Source organism: Ambystoma mexicanum, chromosome 2p (assembly GCF_040938575.1).
Source record: "Ambystoma mexicanum isolate Mex_15411 chromosome 2p, UKY_AmexF1_1, whole genome shotgun sequence".
In the NCBI taxonomy this organism is placed as follows: Eukaryota; Metazoa; Chordata; class Amphibia; order Caudata; family Ambystomatidae; genus Ambystoma; species Ambystoma mexicanum.
This window is the reverse complement of record NC_090923.1, coordinates 1,447,658,157-1,447,676,339: the sequence shown is the minus strand read 5'-3', so window position 1 is coordinate 1,447,676,339 and position 18,183 is coordinate 1,447,658,157. Positions and strand designations below refer to the sequence as shown.

The 18,183-nt window shown below is 45.8% G+C and overlaps 1 protein-coding gene across 6 annotated transcripts in view; it reads right to left on the bottom strand.

Annotated features, from left to right (window-relative positions):
* The window catches only part of AGAP3 (ArfGAP with GTPase domain, ankyrin repeat and PH domain 3), a 1,746,798-nt gene that overhangs the window by 60,873 nt on the left and 1,667,742 nt on the right, over window positions 1-18,183 (bottom strand). For all 6 annotated transcript variants that reach the window (XM_069646010.1, XM_069646012.1, XM_069646011.1 and 3 more), the window contains one exon: window positions 10,958-11,048. In XM_069646010.1, the coding sequence (XP_069502111.1) occupies window positions 10,958-11,048 (91 nt within the window). The remainder of the gene's footprint in view (window positions 1-10,957; window positions 11,049-18,183) is intronic.

Sequence of the window (18,183 nt, the reverse complement as noted above, 5' to 3'; positions counted from 1 at the left end):
CCTGGTTCCCCACGTTTGAGGCACGGGACAAGGCGGGCCTCTCGAGCACAGCACAATTCTGGGCCTTGACAGCACAAGGTTTACAGTTCAGTTCAATGATATCAAACCCCCTTGAGAGGCTAAGTCTCTGTCCTGCAAAAGTCTCTTGCCTTAGGTTTGCTGATTAGAAGTAACAAACAAACAAAAGTTATCTCAGTGTTCTTGCACTTTGGGTGATTGTTCTTCGCCCCAATTTCACAATGACAAAGAAAAGTTCTTTGGATGATTGCTATTTGCCCCTGGGATCTTCCTCTGCCGGGCTCGGATCCATTCTTGCAAAAATGGGCCCCCCTCCATTAGGGTTCACTACGGCATTTCCTAGGATCTCTCTCTGCCTGGCTCGGATCCGTCCTTGCAAAAACGGGCCTCCCTCTGTCTGGTTCACTACGGCCTTTCTTCAACAGAGTTCATGTATTTCTAATACCATTCATGTATTGCTCAATGTTATCACAAAGCAGGGTTTCTTTTCCTTTAGCTTTCTTTCGACAGCCCTCTGTCAGGTTCACATTTGCCAATTATCACAGTTCAGAATCGTAATGGAAAGGGGGGTTCCCTTCCCCTAGCTTTCCTCTGGCAATGGGTCAGAGACTTTCGATTGTACAGGGGATATGAAGTGACCCCTGTAGGGCCACTCTGATGCCTCATGCCACACTTTCCTAGGGCCTTCGGGTTGTTGTAGTTTCAAAAACAAGTCCCGGTCAGAGCCTTTCGAATGAGCGCCCACGTGGCACCGGACCGCTTTGCACCTGGACCTCAACTGGGCTTTCTTTATAGTTCAAACATACACTCAAGTCTTTTCTTCTTGCTTTCAACATGTTGCTACTCGCAACCTTGGGATTAACACAGTTCGGTTTGACATTTGCTTCCTCCGACTCATCGGCTATGCTGAACCCGTTGGCTTCTTTGTATTCTGGAGTCAAGCATAGTACTACGGTAGCCAGCTTGCCTCTCCGACTGCTTTATCAACGCAGAAGGCCCCCGTGTACCATTGACATCTGTTGCTGCGGACGCCAGCTGTAACTCCCGGTTTTACGTTTTCCCTTCTGGAGGCTTCACAGGTCTGAGTGGAAAGGGCAATTCTCCCTTTGTTGTCCTTCCAGGTCTCACCGCTTTATGTTTTGAGCTCAGGGACCAGAGAGTCTTACTTTTGCCTGGTCTCTGTGTCTAATGCGGGGAGCCAGGTCCACCACTGTTCTCCAGTGGTTGCGCCACCAATGAAGATAGTTGTTTTCCTGTCTCCGTTCCTCTCTGACCGCAGTCTCTTGATCCATCAGCATGCATGCCTATATGCCTCCAGCAAGCAGATCTCGCTTCGCCCATGCCTCATCATTATCAACAGATTTGTGTCCGTCTTCTTTGATTTTGGCATTTAGACGATGTTCAGCATTCCCTGAAGCCAATAGAGTGCAAGAAAGTTCTTCGCTTGTTATAGTCATAAAGGGAGATGCCAATGTCTTTCCAACATCCACACAGGCAAAAAGGGTGTTCCGGACAGGGAGTTCCTTATCGGGATGGGAGTCCTTGTCCCCAAGAGGGGAGTCACTACCAGTGAGGTTCCGCTTGCCCAGAGTGCTAGGGTGATCGCATAGCGGGCTCACCTCCCTAGCCTCAAAGGGGATGGCTCCCCTCTAGGGAGAAGGGAAGAATTGTCTTGATTCATCACACCTTTAACTACTTTTCCCCAGCAATGGCATTTAATTATTTATTGGTTATTTATTTATGTGGGGCATATACAAGAAGACAGTGTTTCAAAGCACCACAAGGCGGAAGGGATAAAGGAAACAAATAAACAATGGCAAAGACAAAGAATAAATAAGAGAGCAAACAAACAGCGGTCCTACTAGGCCTTGTGACATTCAGAGCGTGCAAGTGGTGAGAAAGGAAAAATAAAAGGTGATGGGGCGGTGGGGTAAGTGCTAAAGGGTCCCCATTGGGGGGGGGTTGGGAGAAGTGCCAGAGGTGCCTCTTGGGGGAAGGGGGCAACAGGTAAGTGCATGGGCAGAGACACTCCAGCAAGAGGGAGATCTAACATCCATCAGGTAAGTGAATGCCTGAGACAGTCCATCCAACTGGCAGGTGTTGGGCCAGATGGCAGATGCAGGGGGGCGGATGCTGGTGGTTATTGGGCAGAAGGCCAGGAGCATGTTGGACTCTTGAGGGAGCAGGCCACCAATCTCAGAGGCAGTAGGGATGGTTAGCACTGTAGGGGGAGAGGGAAGGAGGCCGAGAAGAGAAAGATCTTGAGTTGTTTTCAGAACTTGAGGTGATCTGGTACAAGATGAAGGGAGAGAGGGAGACTGTTCCAGAGGAGGGAGCCAGCCAAAGAGAGAGATCTGCCCCAGCTCTGTTCTTAGAGAAGCGTTTGACCTGCAGAAATTTGGAGCAAGAAGATCAAAGGGATCTGGAAGGAGAGTATTTAGGGAGAGAGAGTTGCAGGTAGCGTGGTCCCAGGCCCCAGATGATGATGCAGAGGGTTTTGAATTTGATCCTTGCAGCAAACGGTAGCTGGAACGAGAGAAGAGCAGATTGCACCTGCAGGTTCTGAGTTGCCCCTGTGCTAACAAACCCTGTTTGGCTGTGGCTGCATTGGCAGAGATTGGGACAAGTTATCAGTCTTTCCAGGTGCAACTAATTGCTATGAACACAGAGCTGAAGTCATGGAACTACCTGAGGACAGTGTGCAGAAGCAAGCCGGGGGAAGCCGAAGAGAAGGAGACTCTCTGAGGTTGAGGCCGGATGAGAGACACGTGTAGTGCAGAGTGGTGTGGGCCCCACGTGTGCCTTAAGCAGTAGAAGCAGAAAGTCAGGAATTAAAGCAGCCTGAAACCGTTGTTACTTTGGAGTCGGTGAGTGAAGCTCCATACTCCAATTTGCAAGAAACGCCTTGCTGGCAACTGTAAGCAGCTATATTCACACTCCCATAGAATTGGGAGCGAGTAAAAGTTCTTGGTTGATGTGGGAAGTCTTTACAGCAAAGGAATTGTATCCCACGCGTATGTAGCACAAGATAAAGCACTTGCACAGAAGAAAAGTCTTTTAAATTTCCCTTTTTGTACAAAATCCATTACCGGAGTGGTCGCGTGTTTCCCATCAAGAGGGAGAATGTTAACGGTAATAACTTGAGAGGTAGTAGCTGACTTTCCCAAATGGTTACAAAAAATACTTGCATCAAAGAAAAGTTGCATGTAAGTAACCAGATTTACGTTGAAGCAGTACTCTATATAAATAAAAGGCAACACTAAGTTAAAATTCATCATCAAAGAGTGGTCCTGTGTACCTAATTTCGTTTCTCAAGTGAAACGCGATTTTTGTAGCATTCAGAACAAATGCTTTGTAGTGGTTGAAGTTGCTGAAATTACGAGAGCAAGCATTACCCAAGCCAGTAGACCTATTCTTTTTAAGGCAAATCCAGTCATATCAAGAACTAAAAGCCATTTATTTGAAGTCGATGAAGCAGTTATAAATCCAGCGTCCTCTGATAAAAAGGTGACAAGCTTGTCCAAGTCTGGAAGTGTGGTAATAGATCTTTGGGATAACAACTAGAAACAAGAAGGTGTGCGAAATGATGGGGAAGGAAGCTGGGTGCTTGTTTAAAGAATTGATCAACAATCTGGTAAGCTGAGACTGTTGAAGCTGAGAGAGAGAGGAGCAGTCTAGAGGCCAAGACAGATTCTAGTGCTAGTTGTAAGACAGATAGAAGAGGCAAAGAGTCTGCCCTTTCTTATAGCACAGGAAAGAAGAATGTCTTGCCTACTTGTAGAGTTCGAAGAGTCTGGTCTAAGTTGCCTGATAAATTCCTAATGTTTCAAGCCGCAGCTGAATCAACAAAACTGTGGCTGTCTATAATATTGTCAAAACACTTAATATGGAATGTAGTTGAAGTAGTAGTAAACTGTAAAGCAAAGGAGCCTGCTTTCACAGTACCATTCACAGAAGGGCATTGTCAAGGAGAAAGCAACCTCATTAGAAGAACCATCAAGACAAGTTATATCCAAGACGCTGCAGAGATTACAGAATGAAGGAAGTTGTTGAAGCAGAAGTGGTACTTTTGTTTTAAACTTTGTCAACTCTATCATGGAAGGAGGTTATACAGGATTACCACTGATGCCGTTTTCTTTGTGGAGATTAAACAAAGAAGGAACTGTTGACAGTGGATTTTTGTTTGGGTGAACTTTTGTTTCTTTGGAACTTTTCAAGAACCGATTTAAAACTTTACTTTCTTTGGGAGAAATAGATTTTGGACATTCCTGGGGAACAAGATCTCACCAGGACAAGTAAAAGTCACCTAAGATATTGGCTATCTGGTAATCATTTATGTATGTTGTTGATGTTTTGCTTTGACAGTTGTAAGGAAGGCATGGTATCAAACAGTAAGACAGACACCAGTGATAACAGTTCGATTTGAAAAACACCTATCTAATACTAAATCTAAAGATGGAAGCAAGCTACGGCCATCAAATAATAACAACGCAGTCCTAGTGGTGTCTTGTCAAAATAAAAGGGCCTATACTAATAAACCTATTGCCAATCCTTAATTCTAAAATACGAATAGTGTGGGAGACAATGTTATGCAAAAGAAAAGTGTTCACAAAATTATCTGTCAGGATATACAAGCTGTTGGCCTCCCTTCCCCACGTTTTTAGCACGAGACAAGCCAGCACATTCAAGCTTAGCACAGTCTCTGGCTTCTCTAGCATGAGGACGCAGTTCAAATCTTAGTGTCAGGGTCTTCTATGTCAAAGTCTGTTTGCCATTCAAAGTCTCTTACTTCAGAGGGCCTGATGTGAAAAACCAAGATTCAAAAGTTCCTGTCACCTAAGGATTCTCATGTATAACCTCTTGGGTGATTTTTAATTCACCCTGTGCCCCCCTCTGCCGTGCTCAGACCCACTTCAACACAAAGCTTTTAATTGATCTCCCTCTGTCGGGCCCGGACCAAATCCATCTACTTTTATCACTTCTCAGCTGGGTATCTTACACAGAGCTTCGATTGAACAACCATGCAGTGCCAGACCACTCTCGCGGTGCCAGACCACACTGTCAAAGGTATTGTAGCTTGCTTTAAAGTTCAATCACTCATCAGCATTTTAACTTCATTTGCGTCTCTTATCACATGCGTTTTAACAATGTTCGTTCCAGCGAGCGCCATACAATGTTGCTGCCTGAAACCTAATCTTCAACACAGACCGTTCTGCTACTGTTCTCTCCAACTCACCGACTGTGTTGCTTTCACTGAAACGGTTTTGTACATGGACCCAAGGACAGTACCTCCGTGACTAGAGATTCTCCCGCCTTCATTCCTGACGCGGGAGGGCCCAGTATACCTCCGGCCCACAATGCAGGATTCTTCAGCCTGGTTTCGTCCGTCTGTCTGTCTGTCTGTCTGTCTGTCTCTCTCTCTCGCTCTCTCTCTCTCGGTTTTCTGTAAATAACGCTTCCTTGTTGAAGAGGGCAAGGGAACTTCCCTCCTAGTGACCCCCTTCCGTTTTGCCGTCTATCGTCTCGTTAAACTGCCATCTTGGAACTGCTGTTTCCATGCATGCTTTGCCTTGCTCACAGTGTGCTCTCATGCTCCGCCTTTTACCCGTGTGGGGAAGTGTAATGGAAGTGAGGTGTGAGTGATTGTCGATAACTGCCTGACCTCACCTGACTATAGTATTGGGACATGCCAAGTACACGGCTCAGGTGTTAGTGGGTTTTCCCTTCTAGCAAGCAGTCAGTGAGAAAGTGTTCGTGTTGTAAAAGGGTCAGGGGTAAAATTCCTAAATATCCTATCGGGTAGGATGAGGTCATGGTGTTACAGGGAAGGGATACCGCGTCTCACCATCTGTTGTCCCACTGCCACAAGACTCCCCCACTCAGGTGATCCTCCAATACTGGTCCACCCCCAGAAATTGGATCCAAAACTGATGGCCGTGTCCTGGCCACCTGGATGACAGATCCGCCGGGATTAGTGGGTGAGAGACCTTCTGGTTTCTCACACTGTTTTGTTGTTTAGTGTGTAGACCAGTTTTGTGTATGCTATGAGATTTTCCCTTAGATTTTAGACTAAGTAGGGCATTCCCTGGTAGAGTAGGCTTAGTTAGGTTTTCTTTGCATTTTCTGTTTAAAAGAAAATGTAAAATACTGAGAAAACTACAGGAAGTTGTCTGCCTCACATTACTGACCCCTCACATATTCCTCTAAAACCAGAACATTGTCCAAAAGGTCTTTGGTAAAAACGTCTTTATTATTCAGACGTCTAACCAGTTGCTCAACGTGTTTCAGGGACACTTTCCTCTTCTTCAGGAGCTTAACTGTAAAAATAAACCTAAACAAGCGGGATATCTAGCACCCCAAATTACAAAATTGTTACAACCATAATACATATTATGTTATTCATAGTGAGTTTAGCATAGCATCAGATACAAACTTATTATTCCACTACTTCGTGATTTAAGTCCCTAATTAAAAAGTACACCTCAAGGTCAACATAGAAAACTCCACCACCTATATCAGGGATGGGATACACCATACAACATTAAACCTCCACAATGTTATAACAACGCCAAACTGCTTTCTTCCCAACACAAAATTGTGTATACAAAATTAGAAAAGCCAACCAAAAAAACATTTGAAACCTGTGTACAACTCAAAACTACACCAGCAAACGCACTGACTGTGTTCATCTCACAATGAGATTAAATAAATATGCACCATCAAAAGGTAGTGAGGGAAACAGTAGGTCCTACATATTCCTAGAGCTCCCATGTCCAATTCCAAATCTATTTCAGATATTATGTGTTGGACATCAAAAGTACCAAATTCCAAATACCTTTCAAATATCCTACAGTATTACATCTGCTGACCACGTGTTGTTTAACGGCTTTAATCAGTGCAGAAAATGTGGAGGACCCCCACCTCTTTGGGTCTTTGGACAGTGTGTCAATACGTTTAACAAACAGCCTGGTTGAAGGCAAGAGACTTTTTATTGAAAAGAGACTTATCCATCGAAGAACCTGATAGCTGATACAGAACCGTCGGCTCATGCTGGGAAAGCTTGAGTGTGTGCTGTGCTCAGCAGATCCAGCTTGTCCCGTGCTCAAAACGTGGGTAAGGGAGACCCCTGGCAATCACATCCTGACTTATTATTTGTAAACACTTCTTTCTTTATTAAAAACCCTATCCCTCACTCTTTCTGTAATTAGTTATAAGGATTTGGCAATCGATTTTTTTTAGTATAGGCCTTTTTTATTTTGACACAAGGCCACAAGGACTGCCTTATTTTTCATTTGATGGTCGAAGCTTGCTCCCATCTTATATTTAGGTTTAGATTAGGCATTTTTCCACCCTGCATTTACAGTTTAATAAACACCCTTGAACTGTGATCACTTGTGTCTGTCTTTACTGTTGCCACCATGAGTTCCTTACACAATGCTAGAGGATTAATATGGTAAACTCACTACGAATAACATAAGATGTATTATGGTTGTAAGAATTTTGTAATATTGGGTGCTAGATATCCTCCTTGTTTATGTTTATTTTTACAGTTAAGCTCCTGAAGAAGGGGAACATGTCACTGAAACGTGTAGAGCAACTGGTTAGACCTCTGAATAATAGACATGTTTTTACCAAAGACCTTTTGGACAGTTGTGTTGTTTTAGAAGAATATCATAAACATAGGCACAAATGTCATTTCTGAAGATCAGTGAGCAGCACTTTCAGCCTTATGCTGTGTAGGGGACGGAGTGTCCATAGATTGGACGCCTTTTTCTCACATTCTACCAGACTTTCCCCCTGATTCATATATTCTGCCTCTGGTTTCCTAGTGTGCTTGTCAGGCAGAGTCTAGGGCTTGATTCTTATATGGTTCCCACAGTATCAAAATGTGCCTGGTGCAGTGTTGGTGGAAAACTCTTTCTCTAAACACGCCAACGAGTCTTCCAATTTAGCCATTTATCCAGTTTAGCGCATGTCATAGCCATGCGGGTAGAGATCACTCTGCTCCTCAACACGGCTTTGTACACATACCACACAAGTCTGTTGTCCTCAACCAAAGGAGAGTTGACACCAACATAATGATGTTTTTGTTTGTACACATACCACACAACTCTGTTGTCCTCAATTAAAGCAAAGTTGATACCAACATACTGATGTTTTTCCTTTCCCAGAACCTCAACCACCACAGAGACTCTGCGGTGGTAGGCATTAAAATCTCCACTTTGTTCCCTGTGTTCCCCCTTCGAAACATAAGCAATAAAGGAAAGTTGTCTGAAATTACCATAGATCGAAACCAAACCTCGCCCACTCTGACTCTCCCTGGATGGGCCAGTGCCTTCCCTGTCTTTAATGACCTGCGAAGGCGTAAGCACTGGCGCCACGTAGGTAACCATCTACTGCTCCGCTGGTTTATCTTTCAACATGGATCTTATCATGCACTAGAGGCTTGCCAAAGGCTGCCCATCCACTCAAGGTACGAATGTGTGCTCATCTCCCCTCTGCAGTGCAAAATTCCCCTTTGTCTCTAAGTGCCAAATATCTGAATTCATGCACTTCAGTCAGTAGCCGGAGCAACCAGACTGTGAATATTCTTTCCTCAATCTGTCCTGAAAGGTGCACCTATCAACCAGGAGTTCTATTACACTCAGCACCTTCATGCGCTTACCGCATACACGCAGGCACATGAAAGAGGGCAGGAGTGAGCTTCTCACATCATTACTGCTTTGTGACCCATTTGGAGGGAACCTCCAAGCAGTATGCCTCCACAATCGATCTTTCATTTCTAAACTCTGGGGACAATCCACTATCTCCAATTGCCATAGGGCAGTACCAGGACATCCACCCCGCCAGAATGATCAAGTTGGTATAGCCTATGCCATCCAGGGGTCAGCAATCCTCTGCCATTTAATGCTGCCACTTGTGCATGTGGATTAAATCCTCTTTCATGAGAGCTAATCCATTTTAGGATGTCTCTCAGTTCACCCTTATGTGCGCCACCTAGGGCGTCAGTCGCTCTACCTCCAGTTCACCACACCTGCAGGAGGATCATTTTGACTTTCGCTCTACTCAGACGCCATGCCTCAAATGTGAGCCGAGAGGTGTGGTGTGGCATGGGGAGAAGGGTTGGAACTTCCCAGCACCCTCGCTCAGCCGCTAGATGTGTTGATCTTGAGGGCAGCCGTGAACACGCCTCTAGCGCCCACAGCGCTGCGTATCTCCACTCTCCTCAGCCACGGGCCACCACTTGAATATTTCCTATGGGGATTTGCCAGTTTGATCCTCAAAAGCACCTAACCACTTGGGGAATTCAACAGGCAGCCAACACACACTTCTGGAGGCCTGCCCGCCGCTGGCCCCTGCTATGCACCCAGAGGGCAGAAAAGTGGGGGGGAACATGTCTTGAGTACTTCAGCGTCCTAATCAGTTTCTCCAGATGTGCCACTCACCCGAGCGCCAGTCACATGCTCGCACCCCGCGCCCAAGGGCAGCCTCCACACTGGCTCTTTTCATGCATTATTTAATTATCACCGGCCATGGTCACAAGTCTCAGTGCAGCCAATGCCTGCCATCTTAATATCCACAGCAGCCTCTGTTTCTGTAAATGACACTCCATTGGCTACCTGGCAGATCTTCTCGCAAAGAGCACCAGCCTGTATTGTAGACTTTTCCCTTTCAGAATTGCACTTGCTTTGACCCGAGTTATGACTGAAGGTAAGCCTATTTCAGGATATATGAGGGGTTCAGATCAGCGAAGGTGTGAACAACTGCTCTCTGGCCCCGTCAACCCCAGGTTGTTACCTTGGAAGAATGGTCTTGAATGTGGAGTGTAGAAGTAGGGCATCATTTCAGTCTCTGCTGCTCAACACTCGCTGATGGATAACTGCTGTGGCGTGTATGGTACAGTATTGTGCACAGCTCATTATACAGCTTTTAGGTAGACCTCAGAAGCAGTGTTTCCCCCCATTTGTCTTCAGTAAGGATAGGCAGGGCGAGATAATTTCTGTACAATTCCCTCTAACACATATGTAACTGTCCCCATAGTTCAGGTAGACGTTGTTTAACCAAAAATGTTACCTTTTCTCAACTTCAACTTTTTGTTACTTTCAATGTTCAAATACAATTCCCTCTCTTTTACAAAGAACCCTCCATTTTGTAATATTCTACCTAACGTTGGCATACATGCTTTCATGTCATCCATACCCCGACCGTCGCCCGATTTCTAAATAACTTGGCATCCGGCATTTCTTTCGACATCCCTCTTCCGCACTTTCGTGGCATCAAAGTATTCATCTCAACCAACATAATGTGTTCATAATGCAAAGATTCCATGTAAACATAGCTTAGAGTTTAAATAATGTCTGTGTCTCCTATGAATTGAGCGAGCTGACAGTACTCCTGGGTACGGTTCCATGTAATAATGTCGCCACAAAAATATCGCCATACAAAAATATTGCCGAAAAATGGTCGTTTTTTGTGGTGACATTATTGCATGGATTTTTTTGCCACTGTCGCCATATATATGGTCACCCAAATAATATCGCCATGACATTTTCCCAGCGATATTATTTACGGCGACCATATATGTGGCAATATTATTACCTGATACCCTGGGTACATGGGCAAGCACACTGAAAGCCTGCTGAGTTTGGGGAAGTTAGCACTTATGATTTCGGGACCTGTTGAAAGAACGAATGATGGAGTCCTGGTGTTAGAGTTATGTAATACCTGGCATTGCGGATAGAGGGAGTAACAGAGGGGGGGAGAGAGGGAGAGCGCGCGACAAATAGTGAGAGAGGGAAAAGAAGATTGATGAAAAGCATGCAATTATAGCAGACTGTGAGTGGGAGATGAATCCAGGGAGAGTCAAAAGAGGAGTGCTGGTGAGAAACACCACAAGACATGAGGCAGCGGCAAAGTCGAGATCACCATCTTTACTCACTTGGAGTGTCGCAGTCCACACAGAAGCTGTTCCCTCGCACATTCCGGATGGACTGGATAGCAAAGGCATCACTCTGGCTACCAAGCCTCGTCTGGAAGAGAGAAGAAGACCAATTGTCAGGACACACGTCACAGACCGAGTGATCCACAGATCAGCGTTTACTTTTTTTACACACTTGGTGTGGGAGAAAAACATCTAAATAAGCTTCTAATCAGAGTGCACAAGATCTAAGGGAACCATTGTCTTTAGTCCAAATGCCCAATGTAGAATGGGATTTCTTCAGGCCTCAACCTGAAGAAATCATCAATGTGTGTTGGGTTTGTGGATCCTGAACCCCTCAGTTACTGCCACTGGCAAGAATTGGCCCTCAGGGGTGATGGTTGCTTGGCTTCCAGATGACAGTTTATTTCTCCCCCCCCCCCATCTATCCTGGGTTGAATGTCAGGCTGCAGTTAATGTAGAGCTCCCACAGCCAAGGGCAGTTTCAGCTGTGGTAAAATGTGTTACTGGCTTGCGTCCTTAGATATTGGCCCCACTAGAAATCAGAGTGTGGTCCACAAGACTTTATTTCACATTAGCCCTGTACCCTGGATGTGCCCCAGCTCTGCCTTTTCCCCTTGTCTCGCCTCTCACCATTAAATACCCCTCCAGCCTCTGGCTTCATGTCTTGGCCAATGCTGTTTTCTTATCTTTTTCGACATTGTCCACTTCCTTGTTTTCTCTTCCTCTCTCCTCTGCCTCCAGTGACCCCCCCATACTCCTCCAACCTCCTCTTTAAACGTCTCTGTCCTTCCCCAACCCCTCTCTGCTTCACCTTGTGTTAGGCAGAAACCTGTGCAGTTCCCTTAGGGAACACTGCAAAAGATTTAAGACTACAGGTGTTGGCAGTAAACCCACTTGGTAGCAGTCTGTACCACCCCGATTTACCTGGTAGCTGTGGCTGAGCAGTCAGACTTCCCTCAAGAAGAGTTAGACAGTATGCAAAGTATACACAATCGGCACCCAGATACAATAATACAAGCAAACACTGACCAGAGCTTTGGTATCAAAGTATATAATTATTTATTTAAAAACACACGGTTTGAGACACTCCAGCACTCTTGTTGTAAAATATTCTAAACACAGTTACTATTGTAATATATACACCCCTTTTCCCTTATCAGATAACTCACAGTAAAACACCACTTATTTTCATACAGAGGTGAGCGCTTAACTAGATGGCACTCCAATAAGTTTGTGAGAAAGGGAGGGAAAAAGACAGAATATGGAAAGGTACACCACTCTAAGATTCAGGAACACTGTTAGCAAGGCAGAACAGCAAAAAGTCACTGGTGAGCCAAAGTCCAAAGGCTGGGCCCACTCTTAGAGAGAGCAGAGCACAAATGCGCCCAAGATCACACAGTTACACTAGGCTTTGAAAGCCTTGCAGAGGGTTCAAAAAGAGTTTAGAGAGGCTTAGGAAAGTTTAGCCAGGCTGTCCCAGGCTAACCCAGGTTCGAAAGCCGGGGACTAAATCTACCCCGTACAGTCGGTAGCAAGGGAAGCCAGACGGGACACGGTACCTTAAGTGGGAAGGATCCTCCAGCGGTGGCAGTTGTTCCTGGTAGTGGGTGCAAGTTGCGTCGTCGTCCAGGGGAAGAGAAGATCTCGACTCGGAGGAAAGATGAAGGTCGTTGCACTACCAGGGAAGAAACCAGCCGCAGAGTTTTCCGGTTAAATGTGGTACCTTTGTTTCGCGCTCGTGGTAAACCGTGGTATCCCGGTTGCTGGGGTGCTTGGCACAGGCAAGGCGCCCACGAGGTACGTCGGGAAGGCGAAAAGACGCTGAAACTGGTTATCCCCACCAGTCAAAGGAAGAAGACTCTCCGGCGGGAGATCTCCTCTGTCGTTGGGAAAAGTGGTGAGGCGGTCCAGCAGGGCTATACCGGTGGTGGTGTCGTGGCAGGTCAGCTCAGCTTCTCCATCGTCGGATTCTTAGGTCCTGTGGCGACTTCTGAAGTTCCAGTCCCCAAAGCCCTGCTTTTATGCAGAAAACCCCCATTCACTCAGCCTAGCTGTCACTCAAACATGCTAAGTGGTGAACCGGCCGGCTCACCACTTGGGCCAATCAGCATGGAGTGCGACTTGAGTTGCCTAGGCAACTCAGTCCTGGGTGCCTAAATCCCCCTCCACCCCTCCTAAGTACCCCAGACAGAGTGGCACCACTTTGGAGGGCTTCTGTGGAGAAGCCCGCCAAAAAGTGGAACAAAGGGCTCGACTTGGGTTGGAGTCACAGAAGAGAACACAAACGCCATTTTAGAATCAAATTTTGGCAAAAAATACCAACCGGAGAATTAATATTAATTAAATAAACCGGCGGTATGTTCGAGGCTACCGTAAATAATTAAAGATAGTAGCCTAAAACAATGGGAAATCCCATAGGAAAATATTTGCGGTTGAATATAAAAAGTAGTATCCACTGCCACCAGCCAAAACTCGATCAGGGGGGACAGAGACGTGCCCCCTCGACTAACAGACCCTGGGGCAATCGAATTGCCAGTAAGTCCACAATATGATGGTTTGTACTGGTTCTGTTCAGAATTTAATGGTGACTTTACATGCCCTGGGAAACAGTAGTCAGTCCCAGGGTATGGAGTCTATACTGGGGGGTCACTATTGACACCCCTGTGTCACTGCACTGAGGGTGCTGTGTAACACACATCACAAAAACACATGAAGGCCTATGGAGTAAAAGACCCCATAGCCCATTAAACATATCTAGATTCAAAGAAACACACTCAAATCATGCCCAAGAGTGAGGGTAAAAGAGTCTCACTCTTGGCAGGAGAAAAAAATAAACCCCAAAAATCCAGCAAAGCTGCTGGGGGACTCACTAGGTTAGGAAATTCAGCCTTAACAGAGAATTCTCCCTAACACCTTCATCAAACCACCTCCTTGAACTTCTTGTTACATATTCTGTGTCTGCCACTCTTTCACTCCCTTAACCTCCTCCTTAAGCTCTTCTATCCTTCATCCAATGCCTTCGATTTCCCTTCACTCTCCTTCGTCTTCGGTCTCTTGCTTTTATCCAACTTTCACACCATTAACATGTCTCCAAACTTCCTTGCTGTGTGTTACTAGCCATCCCCTTTTTACACTTGGGCTATCTGTGCAATTGGAGCAGTGAGGATTAAGTGGGTACTTTGATGGGTCAGAAATGCGAGACAGACACAAAGGTCACATTTTCTCAAGGTTTGCCATTTATTAAATGAGAAAGGGTTGGATAAACGCCTATTTTTTTCCTATCTTAACAAGGAGATCCCTGCCTAGACAACTAAAACTAAAGAAAAGTGATCCAATGTCCAACAAGTCTCTGACCCTAACACTAATAAACACAACAAAAATATGCAAGGAATGTATGGTTATCTTTAGTTCAACAAAACAATGTATTAATTTAAACTAGAGGTTTCTGAAAGAACTCCTTGTGACTAGGGTTGGACTCACACCCCCTGGATCTATTCAGGAAATCTTTAGCACAGTGCTGATTCATGAAAGTTCTTCTGTTCAAGGTAACATGAAAAGTCTCTTCCATCCAGTGTGTCGTTCCCTTTGACACAGCAATTCTCCTTTCCTCCAATGTTTGTTCACAATTCAAAACAATTGGTGTTTTCCACATTAGCCTTCATGGAAAGGTAAATGCCTTTCTTTCATAACACAAATTCAAAACCAAAGCAATTGTTCTTTTCAAAATGTCCAACAATTACCAGCATATCACACCTTCTTCAAATAAACTACTTTTGCCAGGATAGCACAACAACTACTCTTGGTGATGCCACAGCTTGTAAACCAAATAAGGTTAATAATTTATTTGAGTCAACAAAGGTCTTTTCAACACACCTTTTGCCACAAACATACTTCTTCAAACCATCTTCCTCTTTCCTGGTACATTCGCCTGCAAGGACTAACTACTATGATCCTTTTCCTGGTATCCTCGCCTGCAAGGAAGAAAACTCCTACAACTACAATCAAAATTGGTGGCAATATTGATTGCAAGATTCTCCATACCAATGTCTCTTGGAGGGAGGGTTGAACAATAACTGCCTTTTCTTTTAGTCTCTTGACTCTTGGTAATGCGTTTTCCAGTTTTCCCCCAAACTGAGAACCTGATATAGAAGAATTATTCTCAAAGTGTCTCTTAATTATGTCTTGACAACTTCTTGACTGTTGGCAGTTTGGGTTACAAGTTTCCCCCCTTGATATCCCAAAAAGGCAGAGTTGTGCCCTTGTTACCTCTGTATGGTTTCACAGTCTCTTTGCTGTTGACAATACGGGATATAAGCTTTCCCCAATATACAGCCCCTAAAGGGGGGGACTTATGCCTTTGTTGTTTTATTGTGGTTTTCTTACAGCCTCTTGGGTGTTGGCAATGCTGGTTATTAGCTTTCTCTTCCTGTAGTCGCCTATAAGGGAACTTACATTCTTGCCACGTCTGCACTGTTTCTTTAATTGTTCAGTATTCAAAATTATAGGAGTTGTAACAATTTGTGGAGCACCCGGGGGGTCAGTGTTTGCATCTGGGCAACTCACTGGCTTTCTTTGATAGCTCCTTTTCGCAGTCAGCTGTTGCAGAATGCTTCCGACATTCTGCCCGCTCGCTCTCCTGCTTCATGCGTACCTTTGGTGAGTTGTGCGCCTGTCTTCTGGAGCTCTGACAGCTCAGTTGATCTTCTGCGGCTTCTCTCTAACTAATCCGCTGTGTGTTGAGTTGGGATCACGTCTCGTCAGATGGGCTCCTTCTCCACACACTGCTTTCTGCTGCGTGTCCGCTGCAATGCTGCTCGCCTTAACTGTCTGCAACGGCATCAGATGGAGTTCTTCTCTCTGCAGCAGTTTTTTCACCTCGCACAGCCTCTGCTCAGCTACGCCTCCCACACTAACTTCTCCATCTTCTTCATCATTTCCTTCTTCCAGCTGTGCTTCATTTGGGGATTTAAATGTCCCGTTCATGTGCCTTGGTCTGTAACAACTAGACTGCACATTTTGGTAACCAGCATTCTGAATCTTCACTGCCCCTGGGCCCTTCTTCCTCGTGCTAGTACCATGAGCATTATGAATACTGAAGTCCATAATGGTATTGGTCTTTTTATACTTAGTTTGTTTTTACTGTTTTATATACTAAGATTTCTTAGAGTGAGGGGAGGTTGTGAAAAGAGTGTGACTTAAGATTAGAGTGAGGACTTCTGCTTAATACAGAATTAGGACAATTCAAGGTTTTCATATTTAATTTTTGAACTCCTGAGGCTCTAACCTTATTCTGTCTAAATGACTTTCCATAACCTGTTCCATGAGTAGTTATGTGGGAGGGCTTGTACATTGATAACATGCCATTTGTTATCTGGGAATGATATGACTCATCCTCAGAAGAAGATTAATACAGCGACTCTCCTTGCAGAGTCATCACTTCCGCCCGATAGCCATCTCCTCCCATGTGATCCTCCCTTCTGATACCACCCACAGGGTTAGGACCAGGTAGCAGCTTCCTTCCCCTGGCCACATGGGAAGAGACTTTAGGTTGCGGGTTGGTGATGTCTCTGAAGGAGTTATCACAGTATGATATGATATACGGAATTTATAATGTGCCTATACACAAGTGTTTCAAGGCACGACAAGGCAAGGGAGGGGGGAACAAAGGGAAGACCGAGACAACGATCTTACTAGGCGAGGTGACATTGAGATTGCGCAAGTGCAGGAGAATTGGGAAGGGCAAAAGTGCAGGGGGAACGGGGGAGGGGGCAGTGCAGTACATGGGATTGACAGTAAAAAATAAATAGAATAAAGGTAGAAAGTGTGGCCAGCTGGTGGCAAGTGAACGGGTAGGTGCAGACATCAGGTGTCAAGTGCTGGTAGTGGACTGAAGGCTTACAGAAAACTGTCCACAAGTGCGGGGGTTGCCAGGGAAGCAGTGTAGGTGTGCAACTGGCGGGGGAGGGGACCTGGGCCTGGGATCAGAGGGTGGCCAGGTGACCAGTGAAGTTTCAGTTTCAGCCAGCAGATCAGCAGGGGAGAGGAGGGTTTTGAGGTGCTTCTGGAACCGGAGTTGGTTCCACTCAAGTTTCATGGAGGATGTTCCAGAGGGAGGCCTCAGCCGAAGACAGAGATCTACCACCAACTCGTTGCTTGGAGAAGCGACTGACTCTGAGGGAGTTGGAGGCGGATGAGCAAAGAGCTCGGGAAAGAAGATATTTAGGACGAGAGAGTTGAAGGTATTGAGGCTCCAGGCCCCAGAAGACCTTGTGGGCAATGCAGAGGGTTTTGAGCTTAATCCTCGCAGCCACTGGGAGCCAGTGCAGATTTCTCAGTCCTGGAGAGATACGATCCCTGGGCTTGAGGCCAAGGACAAGTCTCGCAGTCCTCTTCTGGATGAGTAGCAGAGGGCAGAGAGTGGAAGCAGGCAGATTTAAAAAGTCCAGCCTACAGAGAACCAGACCTCTGAAGACAGTGAGCTTCTGGGGGAAGGAGAGGAAAGGAAGAATACCTCTGAGAAGGTGCAGCTGGTAGTGCGACTTCTTAGAGATGTCATAGATGTAGGGAGAGAAGGAGAGTGTGGAGTCGAAGATGACCCCAAGGTTTTTAGCCTCACGGGTGGGAGCAGGAAGAGGACCAAGAGAGGCCGGCCAGAGAGCGACAGGAAAGGAGGGAGCAGGTGTGCCGATGAGGAGAATCTCATCTTACTGGCATTGAGGCAGAGATCATTGGCGGCACACCACTTCTGCATAGCAGACAGTCAGAGATGAGAGATGGAGAAGTAGTGGCGGAAGGGAGCCTGAAATTTAGTTGAGTGTCAACCGCATAGTACTGAAGGTTGGAACAGAGGGTGACAATGCGATGGGCAAGAAGAGCTAGGTATTGGTTTAACAGCCAGGGAGAGAAGTTAGACCCCTGGGTAACAACACAGGTAGAGATAGAGATACAAGAGAGGAAGGACCCAAGGTGGACCTGGGAGGGTCAATCGGAGAGGAAAGAGGCCAGCCAAGCCAGGGCCTGATAGGTGATACCCATGTTAGTGGGTGTTGGAATCAAGGTTGGAGAGCAGGTCTTCACGGATGTTCAGGAGAGCAGTTTCCATGCTTCTGGCAGCTCTGAATCCAGATATGGTCATGGAGACAACAAACAGTTTCAGTGTGAAGATTAAGCTGTGAGATGGCCAGGTTTTCCAGGAGTTTGCCCTGGAAAGGAGTGATGGAGAT